The following is a 16,673-nucleotide window of genomic DNA, read 5'->3' on the forward strand; positions in this document are numbered from 1 at the left end:
GCTTGCAGTCCACGCCTCTGTTCCGCAGGCAGTCGCTCTGGTCTCCTTTAGTACTTGAAGCGATTTGTCTGGCCTGTTTCAGCCGTTGACTTGGGTGAGCTGAATCCCATCGCCGATCCCCTCCGCTGCCTGGAGGGCAGTCCAGGGCGACTGGCTCCGGCGGGGACGTGCCGCTCCCAGGGAGGTGACCTGACCTGCACCGGGCTGGAACTCGGGGGAGACGGGAAGCTGCAGGGGTGGTGCCTTCGGCGTAGGCTCGCCCCCGTTTGCCGAGCTCTGGAGGTGCAGCCCAAGGTGTCTCTCCCACCAGGGCTGCGGTGTCGGGTAGGCAGAGCAGCAGCTCTGCTGCGCTGGCCTTTAAGGCCAGTCTGCGAGTAAGCGTAACGAAGAATGCTTTTTGTCTGCAGAAATTAAGATGTTCCTTAACACGACGAAGGCTCTATCCTGCTTCTGGCTCCTTGCCGTTGCACAGATGTTTGGTTACGGCACATAACTCTGTGGTTTACCATATGATGGGGACAGAAGCTTTTTTTCCTTCCATAAGAAGAGCAAGAGTGGCGAGAACAGCAGTCACCAGCGTGACGATGGGGGAGAGTCTCCTGGTAGAGAACTTTGGAGGAATATCCTGCTGCACACGGGACGTTCTCATGGCACAGAGATGCAGAACTGTTCCCATGGATGCTACAGATGGTGGTGTTAGCCTGGAACCCCGAACATCTGTGGCCGGGTTTCCAAAAAGCTGAGTGCTCAGGTATGGAGAGAGACCCGGCGGGCATTTGGCATCGCTCAAAATCAGGGCGTTGGTGCCTTCTTCAGGGATGGCACCGCTGGGCTGGGCTGTTCTGAAACGTGGAAGCTTGGAAACACTGCATGAGGAATCGATAATCTGCAACAGATGTTCTCTTCAGTGCACCAAGGCTTGATCAGGCAGCTCCTGCTCATTGACTTTCTTAGAAGATCTATAATAATCAGGGATATCACAGAAAAAATAATCAGGCAGAAGTACTAGTGGCTCCATCAGTGAGGTTGAGGGCATGTCCTCATCTCTTCCCTCCTCTTCACATCCACAAACCCAATCTGCCCCTGTCCCTGGAACCCCAGCGAAAGGCACCCTGCGTGGTTTAGCAGGCAGCAGCGATGCAGAAGTATGCGTCGCGAACCCACACGCTGAGTTGCCATGGTTTCCAGCAGAGCTGCCTTTTGATACAATAGTGCAGGTGTTTTGCATTTTCCTTTCCCTCTCAGGAGGCATGCTGCAAGTGGAGACTTTTCCTACACAAAATTAATGTTTTAATATATTACCCAGCAAAATGATAGAGTGTGTACATTAGAAAAAAATACGGGGTTTGTTTGTTTTTTTTTCTTTCATTTTGATGGAATGCTTAATCTGATTGACAAATAACCATCCCCGGTCAAAAGAGAATTCATTTAGAAAGTTTGGAGGAAAAGAAGTCGGTGAAAATGATATTTATAGAAATTCAGGGATACAACAAACAGCTTTAAATGGGGGCTGGGTTCGTACATGTCATGGTTTTAGCTTCTTAAAAATTGCCCCCAGTTGGCTCCTCCATACGTAGCTCACTTTGTCATCATGGTGCATGGATTATTTGACTTTCTTCCTGTTTTATAAGATTCTGAAAAGCTCTTAAAATATACTCTGCTTTGTTGTGAGCTGAAATGCTCAAGTGCTCCCCAAAACTCAGGCTATGTCTTAAGTGTTTTCTCTGCGTTCACGTGGGATGGACTTAGTGAAGGAAAGGTGCTGTTTGAATTCAAGGTGAGGCAAAATAACGGGTGTAGGATTTCTTTTAGTCCCTTAGGTGCTCATGGATCAAATTAAAAATACTGCGGCTCCTGCTGGCACCTTGTGAGGATGGAGATGAAAGAATCAGATTTTCGCAAGCGGTCGGCAGTCAGCAGCAACCCCAGCGCTCGAGGTGTGGCAGGGAGCTGAGCGCTGCTGCTTCCATTATTATTTAGCATTGCTTTACCGTTGGAATTACCTCTCTTAATGTGGTTTTCATGGCTTCCAGAGTGCCAGTCTTTTAGCTGTGCGTGTATTGTAGCTCACACTGGGCTTTTCTGAGTGCCCCCAGGTACAGGTACCTGCCAGCACTCGGCGCATCAGCAGAACCAGGAGGGGTATGTTGTAATTGGTTGCTTTGCTGGTTCCAGCCGCGGGCTGGACGCCACATGTCACCGAAATACATGAGGTCAGGTGTTTTTTTCCTCACCCAGCCTGCTCTCCGGTCATCTGCACTTGTGCAAGGCCTGTGCTGAGTTAATATAGTTACCACATCACCACGGGATCTGGTGTTTTAAGATCACATCTACAGCTCCCATTTTGGCAGAAGTGTGGAGCGTGGTAGAAGCAGTGGCTTAGCTGTGATTTGGGACAGGGCTTTGTCTATACCTGTAGCATAAGAACACCAGTACAATGTTTCTTGTTCTTCTAATTTACTCCTCAAGCAGACCGTAGTGAGTGCCATACTTTTGGATCACAAGGACGAATCCATCATAATGTCCTCCAGTTAACTGGAGGGGCAAACGCAATCTGTTCACCAAGCAGTAGGGACCTGATGGAGTGCTGACTCTGAGAATACAACTTCTAGGCCTCCCATATGACTTCCAGAGTAAAGTTTTCCTGATTCATTGACTTGTAACCTAGTACATTTTGAAATACAGAAAGAGCAGGCAACAGCTCAACAAAATGAGTGTAGGAAGCTCATTTTATGCAAGTATCCATGTCGCCAGCATCTCTAGATGTTGCCTCTAATCTCATTCAGAAATACGGAGCTGAAAAAAATAAGTTATTAAAGCCCTTGGTAGTAAGCTGGGCAGCCGAAACAGGGACTTGTCTGAGCATCAGAAGCCAATGCTTGTGTAACACGGGGTTCAGGACAGAAGAGAAGGAAACTAGAACTCACGCCTGTGGTGGCTCTGTGTCTAGGGAAGCAGCAAAGTGGCTTAGCTGCAGGTTTTTCCTCTGAAACTTGGGCAGGGCTGCAGCTGCAGCCTCAGTTGGAAGAGAAGAGGAGAAACGGGAGACATTATAAATCATGACAGATGAGATGGAGAGCAGATGTGATCGCTGCCACCATAAAGGACATCAGTAGAGCAGCTTGTTTTAACTGGCTCATTAGACATGCAACCTAAGCATTCGGATATATTGAATATATTTAGTGTCTTGAGTTACTGTCCTCATAAAATCTTTTTCTTTTTCTTTTTTTCTGGGCTGTAAGCTGCTGTATGCTGTACCATTTTCACATTTAAATGGAAGAAAATATTCACGGAGCAATCCGTTCTGTGGCATGGAGCCACCAAGAAGAGAGAAATGGAGTTAATCATGGGCAATATCAATGCTGACTGAAGAAAGAAATGTTGCTTAATTTATTCCTGTTATTTCATAGAGCAGTTTGGGTTGGGAGGGACCTTTAAAGGTCACGTAGTCCAGCCCCCCTGCAATCAGCAGAAACATTTCATTCCTCAAATCTTAAGACCCTCTTACGGAGCAAAGCCATCTTCCAGCAGTTCACTAGCGAGCAGCCCTGACTTTGTTCCATCTTGCTTCTTACGTGGTCACTTACTCCTGGTCAAAGCGGCAGTAAAGCACTTCCAAATCCCATTCCACATTCTTCTGTAACCCCATATATTTTAAATTACGTCAAGTTGAATGAGAACCTGGATTACATCAGGTTGAGTGTATCACCGTTGGTCTTTTGAGATGTTCTCAGTCTGTTAACTGTGTAGTCACTAGAAAGCTTACTAAAAGATGTCGATATTCATTTTACCCATCCAACGTATTTATTAAGTATGCCAGCAGTCTTTCACACTGCTCTTGGACAACACTTCTTTTCTCTGAATATAAAGCAATCTGTTCCTGGCAACCAGCAGATTTTCTGAAAAGCCTTATGAACCGAACGGAGACAAGGGAATTGCATCTTTACTCTGTGGATATGGTTTTTTAAAATCTCATTAAGTCAGGGCCTGTAAGCATTTGGAAATGCTTTTTTCTCTCCTCTATCCTTCCTTTTTTGTTCTGTATTTTTAAATCATTGTAGGTATCTTTTGTTACCTTAAATCTGAAGGATGCCATCAGAGTGGTCTGGTTTTCCTCGTTGCTGCTTCTCCTGGCAGCTCCCGACGGCCGACTGCCGTTGTTTCGTGCAGTGTAGAGGTTCTCCAGGGTCGGCTCCTGACATGGATGCAGCTCCGTTATCCCAGATAAACTACGGACAAACTCTGTCTCTGTGATAGCCAAGTGTGCAACATAATCTGAGGCAGGCACTCCCCATCCTTGATAAAATAGGGGTGCAGCATGGTTAGTACTTAGGGAATTTTTAATAGACAGCCTTGAGAAATAAAGCTGACGCCGGGATTGTGAGCAGGTCAGCAGCAGTCTCAGTTTCAGCTGAGCTGCATCAGTGAGGTCATTGCTGTTACATCTCTGACAGTTACTTGGATAAACTTCCTACCTGAATGATATGCCTGTGGATGCTGTTAATACCACATCAGAGGGGTAAGGAGCTTTCCAGCTCATTCAAAATTAAAAGTCATTAAGCACAAATGCTCTAAAGCACCTCTTAATGCTGCAGATCTTGTTAACTGCTGTTCGTTCCTCTCCCGGCCGCGTCTCGTGCGCGCTCCATCAGCCTCCCCTGCCTGCCTGGGGCCGAGGACGTGGGGCAAGGCAGCGCTGGCTGCATTTGGAGCTTGTGCTTCCTGAGCACGTCCCTCTAGATGCAAACAGGATTGTAGCCGTGCAGATGGTATTGGTTTTACTGGTGTTCAGTCACACCCTGGCAATGAAGAAACATCCAGTGAGCCTATTGATTTTATGAGATGTCAGAAACTTAAGTCTTCCATCGCCAAGATGCTGTTACTTAAATTAAAATCACTCTTAAGAATAGGCCAGATGCCGTTAAGTGATTCCATTTCTGCTTTTCACAGAGTGGTTTGTGCAGTTCTCTAGCTCTCCTTTACACAAACCTCGGTTTTGCTGCTTTTACTGCTTAGACTACATGAGGCCGTGGGGAATGGTAACAAAGTGCTAAGGGTTAGGATGATGACTGCGTGTGGATTTTTTGTGCAATGCCTTGTCTCCTGTAAACCAGAAAGAGTCGGTCTAGCACTTCTGCTTGGCAGCATCATGGTTGAAATATTAATTTATTTTCGGATGTCTTTCTAAGAGACCTGCTTCAGTGGAACCGGGGTGCTGGACTTGGTATGCAGCTCTAGGGCATCTGTTGATGCATGGGTTGAGCCTTACCTGGACTGGACTTGGTTTGCAAGCCTAACCCATGCATCTGTTGATGTATGGATTGAGCCTTATCATCTGTACTATAAAAAAAAGTAAGCTTAGATATTCACGTATGGCCCCTTCTAGCCTGGAAATCTCATGTTTAATACCCAGAATGATGGATTTCTAGTTTCCAGTGGAGGCCATTAAGTGTTCCTCTGTGTAATGAACAGTCGTGATTACAGTAGGAGTGGGTCAGTGCAAATAAGGCAGCTGTTGGGTGAAGAAAGCAAGTAGCAACTGTGCTGGCACAGGTTTCTTGTCCTGCTCGTCCGGAAGTGTGTCTGCAGTTTCCTAAAGCAGCTAGAATCGGTAGCGCACCACTGCTGTGTCCTCGGTTGTTTCTAGGCAGGGTGATGGTTTTTGATCAGGTACTCCATAGCTTGTCTCGCTGCAATGAGATCTGACCTGAGGGATGGAAAGATTTTTCTTGGCTTTGAACTTGGCTGTCCCAGTTAGCTCAGCAAATTAAACCAGTGTTTAATTCTGTAGGAAAGAATATCGCACATTTAAGAGCGTTCCCTATTTTGTTCGAGTCTTCTTGTATAGGGTTAATTCCTTCCAAGTTAATTTGCAGTTACAACATCAGAGAGGAACCGCGTCCAAAAATCAATAAATCAATTTTGGTGATCGAGTGATCCTTCAAGAGGAGCTGACTGAGCTGAGCTTGGCCTTTCTGCAGCCTGGACAGACATCCTTCTGAGCGCGAGGGAGGCTCCAGGCTTTGTCCGAGCAGACATTATTCTCTGTGCCGAAGTTACAAAACTGCACTCTGCAGAGCTGAATAAAATATGAATACGCATCTCTTGGAAGACCAGATTCACTGGGCACGATGTCAAATCTCTGGATGTTGGAATGGTTTCATGGGATTAGCTGGGAGAAGGGAGAGGTGGGTGTAAATCAGGGAATTTGGACTTCGGTAGGTTCAGAAGTAAACGGGACTGATTCTCACTTACTTTTTGCCTGTCTTTTCCTCCAGTAGTGCAGTACCTTAACACTAGAGTAATTTCACACCCTTTTAAATCTCTTTCTTTGCCTGAGGGATAGAGTAGCATAGATGAAGCACAGATCCAGAAGCTTTCAGTATTTTCTTTTGTCTTTCCCCATGCTCCATCACAGCTCTTTGATCACGCTGGTATTTTATTAACGACACCTTGTCCCCTTCATCTGTGGCACGAGGGACCGGGGCGCGATGAGGGATGTGCTGGAGGCACCGCCTCCCTGCGTCGCCTCGCTCTGCGCCCGCGGCTGCGCGCGCCTCGGCTTCGGGTGACCGGGAGCGGATGTGTAGGGACCGCTCTGGTGAATCCAGCCCCTCCGCTTGTGCCCGTGTGTAGCCGTCACTTACATTAGCCCTCCTCGTTGCTGCTGCGTGTGTGCACCAGTTCATGCTATGCAGGGGCTTGAAGGATGAAGACTCGCCTTTGTGTCTGGATGTAAGCAGGTATGCGCGCATCCACGCAGGCAGCCCCGGCCGCCGCGGGAGCCGGCGCTGACACAGGCAGCCTGCGAGAGCAGACAAAGGCTGCCGGAGCTCAGCTGGCAGCGCTATTAATTTTTCACAAAAAGAAATCTTACATTAAAAATAGAAAAATCTCTGATGATAAACTCCGCAGTGGTGAAATTCAAAGCAAATCATTTCACTGAGCTCCTTGATGTAGAAATCATTACTGCCATCCTCTGCTGTATTTAAAAAAAAAAAAAAAGAAAGAAGAAAAAGAGCCTGTGCTGTCGGAATCTGGTTTAGCATGCAATTAACGTTGACAGAACAAGTGACTGCAAGTATTTATCAGCAAGCCCAAAGCCGAGGTCTGGGAAACATTGCGGAGGTAATGGATTACTCCTGAATACTATTCTTTATTCTGGAATAGTTCATACATGCCGTATTCATAACCGCCAAAGTCATGCATATAATGAAATTTAAGTAAATACCCTACCAGCCGCAGCTGAAAAGCAATTTAGGAGCTAACTGTGGAACGTGGGCCCGTGTGGCAGACAGGAGCTGCACTTCATCTCTCGCTGCCAAGAAAAGGCACATCAGAAGTTTCTGGTCCCTCAGCTCATGCTTAGGATTAATGCAGTTACGGCTCTGTTCAGAGCCTTCCCGAGCGTTTCGAAGAGGTTTCCATCAGCCCTGCTCAACAAGCAAACAGGTGGCATTATTTCCTCTTCTGTGACGTGAAAAACAGAGGTAGAGGGGGGTGGCTGCGGGCCCCTTTGCACAGCCGCTCGCGGACCCGGAGCAGAAAGCCGCTTTCTCCCCAGAAAGGTAATGAGCTGACGGCTCTGAATGAAGTTGCACTACCAGCCTCTGAGCGGAGGTAAATGCGTTGGCTCTTCTCCAAACCGTAAGCGCAGCATTGTGAATCTGATGAGCTATTGAGATGCATTGAGTGTATTAGAGTGATTATAGGTTTTCATAATCTGGCTGAACGGGGACGGATAAAATCTAGCAATTGCTGCGCTCCTTGACTTGCAGCTGTATCTAGCAACACTCAAGCTGTGTCTCATAGCCACTTGTTCCCTTCTGCTTCGGTTCTCCTTCCCATGGGCATTCCCGGAGGTTAATCAGCGTAATGAGCAAACGTATTTGTCCGTCTCCTTTAAAAGGATGTGACCTGATGTTCGCCTCCCACTCCAAGGATGGGGGACAAAGAGGGGAAGAGCGAAAGGAAGGCAAGGCAACAGGGTGTAGATAACTTAAGGTGCTACAACCACTTCCAAGGCCCTTCTGTTTTCCCAGCTTTTTATGCTTTGCCCCTTCTGTTGGCGCTATGCGGAGAGCGCTCACAGCGCCGCCCGTGCGTGGGAAGCGGTGGCGCTGCCCTGTGCACAAGGCGTCCTGCCTGGTTATGAGCTCTCAGCTGAGCTACACCTTGATGGGCTGAGTCACCGCCTGGCAGAGCTTCTCCTTCTCCGGTGACGGGGAGCGGGGAGCTACGGGATCCCCACTGGGCATCTCGCCGCGTGCCAGGCCAGGGCGTGGAGAGGAGCGCGACAGGGAAAGCATGCAGAAAGAGAGGTTTTCTTCAGTTTCTTTTTCAGCTCATGTCACCCTACGTGTGAAGGGTACCATCAGTCAAAGAAAACATTTCAGACAACAGTGTATTGTTTGAGTTGATGGTGCCTCTGTAAATGCGATTGCATTTTGGAAAGAGGCACAATAGAATTTATCACCAGTGAAGGAGTTTCTTTTGTTACATGTAAGTGGGATGCAGGGCTCTTTCACCTATCAAGAGCTGGGGATGAAGTCCTGCCTTGTAAAAAAGAGACATTTTGTTTTCCATCCTGCTCCTCCAGCGGGCACACGTCCACCTCCTACTAGTACCACGAGGTCTGGCAGAGCAGCGTCGGGCTCCGCTAAAATGAATCCGTATGTTATCAGTCCAAAAGGAGGCCCACTGGCAGGGCCGAGGGGGGCCCTTGCCAAACACCTGGCTGCGACACTGCAAGCATTTCACTTTTGTTCTGAGTTTATTTTGAGACAGGGGTAATTATTCTCCCTGGACGGAGACGGCGCTGGTAAAGCCCCACCGTTGTGAAAGCTTCGTGTCTTCCATAATACGTACTTGTCATTTGGCCACGCAAAACACTCTTCTGCTTTACCAAATCGTGATGAGCTAATAACATTCCCTGTCCTTAAAAGCCCTTTTAAAGCCACAGTTGATATCATATTTTCTTTTCTTTGGCTGGAAGGGGTTTAATTGCTTTTATGCGTAGTCACATTTTGATGTAGTTCTAGAAATGACATGGGTTAAAAAGGACTCCCTTGCAAGTACCATGGAGCTTAAAGAAGGATATGAATTTGTTGGTGAAACCAAGAAAATTTCAGCTCCCCAGACCATGGAGGTCCAGGCGTGGAGCCTCGGTGGCCTCCTCCCCTGCCCGCTGCATCTCCTGCTGTTGCATCCCCACCTGCCCGCAGGGGCAGGTATTTGCCAATCTCATCCTCAAATGGGTTGCGATACTTCGCGTTTCTGCACTGCCTCTGTTCTGTGCGTGTGCGGAGAATCAGCTTTTCGCATGTTTGAGGAGACCCAGGCACGCTGAACTTTCAGTGTTACAAGCTGGAAATTTGTATGTTTAAAAATGTCAGTATAGATGACCATCTGCGATGGAAGTCAGTGTCTCTTTTAATCCGTTTTGCTTTAAACAGGGCTCTGTGAGTAGCTCAGTTAATTTGCCTTGCTTGTCAACCTGGTAGGTTGCTGCCAGAAGCATCTTTATTACTGGAGAAGCTGGAGAATGTGTTTAGAAGGAGTTTTACATGGAAATAAAGTTGCTTCACTCTGCAGGATGTGTCACAGGGTGGAGAACGTAGTTGTCATTTAAAGGATGTTTTTTCAAAGTGGATATTTTAAATATGTCGTTCTCTAACGACTTCAGGATTTGTGGCATGCTTTCAAAGTCCAGTTCTCTGCAAAATGACTATAAAAGTAGCACTTCAGCGTTTGTGAAATTGTACCTCTAGTGTTCCCAAATTCACATCTGCTCATAGAAAATACAATGCTTTATTTTTGCTGTCTTCCAATGTTTGGGGCTTTTTGAGCTATTGGTGATCACCAATAATAAAGGATGCAATTAGTTGGTGGTTTACAAGTGAGAATTAGCCCAGCTCTGTTTCCCAAAGCTGGACGAGGCTGAAGGCTTAGCAGGACCAGGAATTGTTGTCAGAAGTTCTTTTGTCAATGTAACAAGCAAATACTAACATACTCTTTCTTCTGATTTTAGGAGTGGCCATACATTACTTGCCTTCTGGTTTTCCCGTCAAGAGGGAAAACTAAATCGACAGCAAACTATTGAACTGGGACATCACATCCTCAAAGCACATATTTTTAAGGTAACAAAAGTTAAAATGAAGACTTACTCCAACCTCGTCCCCGCGCTAGCACTGGCAGCGTTCAGTCTCTTGTTTTAGGGTTGTTCTAAGGAGTGTGATTGCTTCAGGCTGCTGAAACCTGTAGAAGTGAGCTTTAGAAAATTGGCACTGGTGTAGAGGAATCCTTGAAATGAAACTGTCCTTCAGACTGTAAATCCAGCAGAGAGCCTCCTTACCTGAAATTGCTCTTCTACCGTAAGAGGCTTGTTCCTGTGTAAGACGAGTTCCTTGTAACAACATCTAGGAAAAGCAAATCATTTAAAGGGAGTGGTTTTGAAGAATCCAACACAAAATTCAGGTTGTGAAGGGAAGATCTGATGGTCCTTAAAATCTGACAGCGGGTCCATTTTACTCTTCACACAGACATTTGAGAGCTGGGTAATTGAAAGGCAAATGCGGATGTGAGCATCAATATGACCCGTAAATTAAGTATCATTCTTTTGCCTGCTGACCCACAGACCAGGAGATGGAAATGAGAGCATGGATTTGTAAGGTCACAGGAAATACAGAATTTATTAAAAGTATTAGCATCTGTGGGTGCTTAACACTGGTAAAAATGAGGCTATATTTTCATCTGATCTGTGTGTGATTTTATAGACTTAAGAACTTTAGCACCCCTGTATTTCTAGAGCAAACAGAGTTTGTGTCTTGTGTCAGCCCTGCCGGATTTATTTGTTGAGCCTCCTGTGCTGAATTCACCATCAGGTGCAGGAGCAACGGCTCCTCGCTTGGGAAGGCGGCAGCCGGAGCCAAAGGGAAGAACCCCAGATCGGCGCATTACCCGAGCAATTTTCAAATTTTGAGTTACATTCCCGAGGCCAGGTTCGGCAGTGAGTTTACTGTTCAGCTGCCATTTACATCTAAATCTGATTCCAAATCTTCTTCGTTTCACACTTCCACGGTAGAAACAAATAACAGGGTTTCAGGCTCGAAACAAATGACAATTTTCATTAAGTGGACAAGTTGCCTGTAGATTCCAGATTTAATTGAGCAATATTTACAACAGTAGAAGATGCCAGTCGGCATATGAAAAATGTCAGTGCAGCCTTCTGTTTCTAATCACTCGGCAAAATCCTTGATTTTGCAACACTGCAGTAAGAATAGTGTGTCTCGGTGACAGATAAGCGTAACAGTATGTTACTGAGAAGAACTATAACGTTTTGAAGAGGTTTGGATTAGCTGGATTAGAAACACTGTAAGACTTAGTCTTTTGCTTTTCCTTGAATAGCTTTATTTTTATTCCTTTTTTAAACAAGTGTTTACTGAGGATCTGTGAGTGTTCACTAAGTGAAACAATAGCTGCATTACTTTTTGAAGGAGGCATTGACGTGGAATGTTGCAGACCATGTTTAGGATCTTGAGCATGCTTTTAAGATAATATTTCCAAGAGTACGTACACAGGCTCCTTTTCCTGTTGTTACGGGCTGTATTTGTTTCTAAACAAGCATTTTTTTTTTCCATTCAAGCTTTTCATTCTGTCTGATCTTTTGCTGAAGCCGTTACCAGTACGGCATGGGTTTCCTGCCAAGTAGGGAGCGTGTCAGGTCGTCAATTCAGTGAGTTTTTCCTGAAGTATCATGTTCTAGCAGCAGCTTTGCACAGGCACAATGATCCTAATTTTGAAGGTATTTATGGAGGCCTGATGCCACTGTAATTCCATTTTATTTACCCATCATGAAGCCAGGAGAGGATTGGAACAGGGCTAAAGCATTTTGTCCAGCCAGGGAGCACCGAGGGTTAGGAGTAAAGACCAACTTTGATTTAACAGTGCGGAAAACTTACTTGTCCTCCCCAATCCCTATCGCTTCGAATCCACCCGTACCTTGTGCAAGGTAATGATGGGACACTTGGAATTTCCAGGTGTAAAAAATCAGCGACGCCCAGGCACAGGCAGTGACCTGGCACGTAGGTGTAACGAAGCTTTCACGCTCCCTGCTCCACTTGACACTGAGATCTGCTGGTTTTCTTTTTTAAACGCAAACATTCTCAAACAGTTTGGGGGGAGGGGGGAAGTACAAATGTTTTAGTCTTTTAAAGCAATTACCAGTTTTAACAGAAGCATATGGCAACCCAGCTTGGAAAGCCTGGCATGGAATGAAAGGGCAAGAAGAGAAATGTACAGTAATGATACAAGAAGACCCAAACTTCAGGCTGACGTATGTTTTGCAAATCAACCAAAGAGAAGTCTTTAATTTCATCTTAAATTAGTTAGCTAAAATGTCAGTAATCCAGAAATGGGTCTCTCTTGTCCCCAGACTGAGAATGTAAGGACAATTACAGGCAGAAACACTCACTTCGATAGCTACGGGTGTGTAAAGGTGTCTGATACTCCTTGAAAACCAGCCTTACAAAGATCTTGCGTTGAAGGTGCCAATGGCCAAACAGCAGAGGGAGCAATAAGTTAGAAATGAAGGGTGCTGACAGCTGCGCGCAGGAGCGGGGGGCAAAAACAGCAAGGCTGTTTGAAATCCGGGGTTGTGTGGGGTTGGCAAAGCTGCTCGAATGAAGCGCGCATGGTCAGGCCGTGCCTTGGGCCTGTGTTGGGTGGTGGAAACCCCTCGTGGTGGTTCGGTGTGATGATGTGCCCAGCTGGGATTTGCTTTTGCTGAAGGGTTCAACCTGCTGCACGGTTCTGGGCAGAAAAGGAAATAGAAAAGGGAGATATGATCTGTAAAATGAGAAGTGGTGAAGTTTTGTTCCAGCAACTGAGTGATAACGGTGTTGAATGCATTTATTCTTTAAAGGATAAATGTCAGCTTGTATGTCTTGCGCTAATATTTGAGTACATTCTAATACAATGGCTAAGATTTTTATAGCATGTGTGATTATCTTCAGATGGCTATTCTGAAAATGCACGCTCTTTCCCTTGGTCCTGATGGTGACTCAAGCAGCTTATTTATGGGTTTGGTAGTAGTATAACTATTTTTAAATTATTTTAACCGTTTATTATAAAACTGTTTTCCATTTGTCCAATTATACCCTACTGACTTCACTGAAATTTAATATTGACCTCTAATATCCTGCATTGTGTTATTTCAAAAGCAGCATTTAATGGCGGCCAAAATTCCTGAGCTCTTTTTCTGCCTCCTAACACAAGCAGATATTTTTCTCTGTTTAGCTCCCTGAATTCTGAAGGAAACAAGCACACGGAGTTGTTATTTATAAGAGCCTGCCTAATCTTTTGCTTCTTTTTATGGTAAAACCATTTCAAGTGACAAATCTGTTAATGGCTGGTGCGATGCTTCGGAATATCTTTCACACGTGGGTATTGGAGGTCTGCAGCTGAGTCCAGCAGCAGGCTCAGGTGATGATTCCTGCACATCTTCCTTTAGAGGAGACAAATCCCGCCTTTTGCTGCCAGTTTTCTCCCTGCCACCCTACACCCTCCGCGTCGGTCTGTCGTACAAAAGACTTACCAACTGAAATGCGATCCTGCTGCTTTGCGCAGGTAGAAGTGACCACACGGCGTGCAAGGAAGTAGAAATCAGAGTTTGCATATCAAAACAGAATTAAAGAACTCTGTACAGTTTCCATGGAAACAGCAGGCTTTAATGGTAAATCGATAGCAGAACAGCAACATATAGGGTGTACCCGCATCACAACGGAGCACAACACGCAGCGAAGCTCATTGCTGGAGCTGCAAACCCGTTCCTCTCCTCTTCGATCAAGGAATTTACTCCCATCTGTTGGCTACAGAGCAGTTCTTGTTCCTTTGATCGGAGGGAGGAAACTTGCTTAACAGTTCTGTGCTCTGCCAGTTGGTGTTGCTGGAAAAAGATGTCAGACCTTGTATGTATTACGTATAGCCTGGTCAGGGGCATCGGCCAGAAAGGTTGGAAACAGTCTGGTACGAGATACGGGAATGCTGTTCTAGGCTGTGGGTGAGACTTCCTTCGTTTACCTTATTGCGGGCAGATACTGTCGTCTAGTTTAACCGTGGGAATAATAAGGAAACTTGGTGAATCAATTCTGCCAAAATAATGTGTACTTCATTAAAAAATAAAAAAATGAGCGTGCTGTGCTCCTTCGTACGGCATTTTCTGAGGGTGTCGAATGGATTCAGGTTTCTCACAGTTTAATACTGCCTTTCCTCGACCTTGGAGACGGCTACAGTACCTTTGCAAGTTATCTCCTACACGCTTATTAATTCACTGCAAAGGCTGGAGGTAGCAAATTGTCGCGTTATCTTGCGTGTAGCTGTTAGTGTCTTGAAACGCTTTGAAGTCCAAAGACCCGGGAGGATCCGCCCAGTGTAACTGAGCATATTTGTAAGCTTGCATCTAAGTCATCTTTTCTTTTTTAGGGGCTGAGTAAAAAAGTTGGGGTATCTTCCTCTATCCTGCAAGGGCTTTGGATCTCCTACAGTACTGAAGGTCTTTCAATGGCTTTGGCGTCTCTGAGAAATCTCTACACCCCGAACATAAAGGTACTGGAGGAGGAGAGCTGGGGCGGTTCAGAGCTCACGTGAGAAGCTCCCAGCAACGCGCAGTGACCGTGCATAGAGTGTTTGCCGTAGCTGCCTGCCCGTGGCAGGGGTCCTGCCCAGGCGGTGCTGAGCAGCTTGCTGGGCCTTCGTCTCGAGCTGGGGAGAGGCCATCAGTTCAGTTGGGATCTTGTTACCGTCTGGGATGATCCCTCAACTCTTCTGCTTTGACCAGGGATCTCCTTTTAATTGCAGTGAGTGAACAGCGAATTTGCGTCTGGGCCAAATGGGTTCACTTGCCTTTTTCCTCCCCAGAGATGTGGGATGCGACAACTGGTGTTGAGATTTGACAGCCCTGCAAAGGGCTCTGGCTTAGACAGGCACTGACTCGGAGGCAATGCCAAACGCGACGGCACATGCTAGTCCAGGCACTACTTGCCTCTTTTCATTGGTAAGGATGAACGTGTTAGCTTGAGTGACTTCATCCCTACAGCAAAGAAGATTTCAGACAGTGATACAGATTTCAAATTGCCTTTCGTCTGGAAGGACGTTTGCCCCAGCTCCTTCCCATATGGGCAAAACTGCCTAAAATGGGACTGTATATTTGGCAAGTGTTTTTACTGGGCATTTTATGTCCTTCACTATTTGCTTGGAAACCTGCAGGAGGCCCTGGTTTACATTCTTTTGTTGCCCTGAAAATAAACTAATATCTCTCCATAAGATTCAGCTAACAGGAGCTCTTCTTTCCCTGTGCAGGTCAGTCGGTTGCTGATTTTAGGAGGCGCAAACGTGAATTATCGGACCGAAGTTCTGAACAACGCCCCCATTTTGTGTGTCCAATCTCACCTGGGTTACACGGAGATGGTGGCTTTGCTCTTGGAGTTTGGGGCCAATGTCGATGCCGCTTCGGAGAGCGGCCTGACCCCGCTCGGCTACGCGGCTGCTGCTGGATTTCTAAGTATCGTTGTGCTGCTGTGCAAGAAACGGGCCAAGGTAAGGTGACCACGTTCCTCCAAAAGCTGATTTAAACTATTCCACGTTTATGCGAGGCCCGCACAAGCTGCAGGCAGGATATGTAACCCCTGCGAAAGAATATCCTCCAGCAGACGAAGCCAGGATGGTGCTGTGGAGGGTTCCCTGTTCTGCTGAAGCGTAGTGGCTTTGAAAATCTCGCATTGGCACCAAAGCTAAGTAACTCCTGAGGGTATTCTGGAACTCGGGCCTGAGGTGGGAACTGCCTAATCACGCTGCACCGATGGTCTGCAGAAAGGTGCTCTGGAGAAGTCCTTGAACCTCGCGAGGTTAAAATGGCAATGTTGCTTTTGCAGCCCAGAGCGTTCTTTAAATATCTCCTTGAGACACATTTTCCAAAAACTTCTATCAATCAGACTTGTCCTAGAAAAATACCCTTTGTTTAGCTTTGTGGTGAGTGTTTGGAGTTTTAATTGTATGTAATGAGTCAGGTTTAAACATTTTGTTGACGAAGAAAATTGTGCTGATTTTTGAAGTGGAGCCTCCTGGAAACAATTTGTGGTTTCTCTGTATGTTTAGCTTCAGTTCAAAAAGCAAAATATGGGTTTGTATAGTTTTGGTATGAAGGTCAGGATGACTGGGGTCCCGCTTAGATCTTGCCATGTTGTCTGCAATAATGTGAGGACAGTACGAAGGAAAAAAAAAGAATTCTGCTTTTGTTGGGATATTTTGAGAGTCGGGTGACTCCCTTGCACTAGTTGGTAAGAAACAGCATTCCCTCTCTGAGAACAGAAATATTTGGTCTACAAAATGCAATGCACAGCTCCTGCCACTCACAGCTTGAGTATCCCTAACCCTATTGAGGAAACACCCCAAAACCAGCTGGGTTTAGTTTGAAGGCTGTGGTGTTTGATTCTGGCGTGGAAAGTTGAGAAATGAGAGGTACGAGGAATAGTTCCCGTATTATAATGTGTTAATTTTATTAGTATATTAATATTTTCGTATGTGTTATATTACTATAATTGCTATTGTTATATTAATATAATACTTATTTCTCATATATATAATACAATAAATGAGAAATAATATGTTGCAGAGCA

General features: G+C 45.9%; 1 protein-coding gene across 12 annotated transcripts in view; it reads left to right on the top strand.

Annotated features, from left to right (window-relative positions):
- TANC2 (tetratricopeptide repeat, ankyrin repeat and coiled-coil containing 2) overlaps window positions 1-16,673 on the top strand; it is a 254,383-nt gene that overhangs the window by 208,378 nt on the left and 29,332 nt on the right. For all 12 annotated transcript variants that reach the window (XM_075117247.1, XM_075117254.1, XM_075117253.1 and 9 more), the window contains 3 exons: window positions 10,031-10,139; window positions 14,482-14,604; window positions 15,358-15,594. In XM_075117247.1, the coding sequence (XP_074973348.1) occupies window positions 10,031-10,139; window positions 14,482-14,604; window positions 15,358-15,594 (469 nt within the window). The remainder of the gene's footprint in view (window positions 1-10,030; window positions 10,140-14,481; window positions 14,605-15,357; window positions 15,595-16,673) is intronic.

The sequence above is a fragment of the Phalacrocorax aristotelis genome, chromosome 23 (assembly GCF_949628215.1).
Source record: "Phalacrocorax aristotelis chromosome 23, bGulAri2.1, whole genome shotgun sequence".
Classification (NCBI taxonomy): Eukaryota; Metazoa; Chordata; class Aves; order Suliformes; family Phalacrocoracidae; genus Phalacrocorax; species Phalacrocorax aristotelis.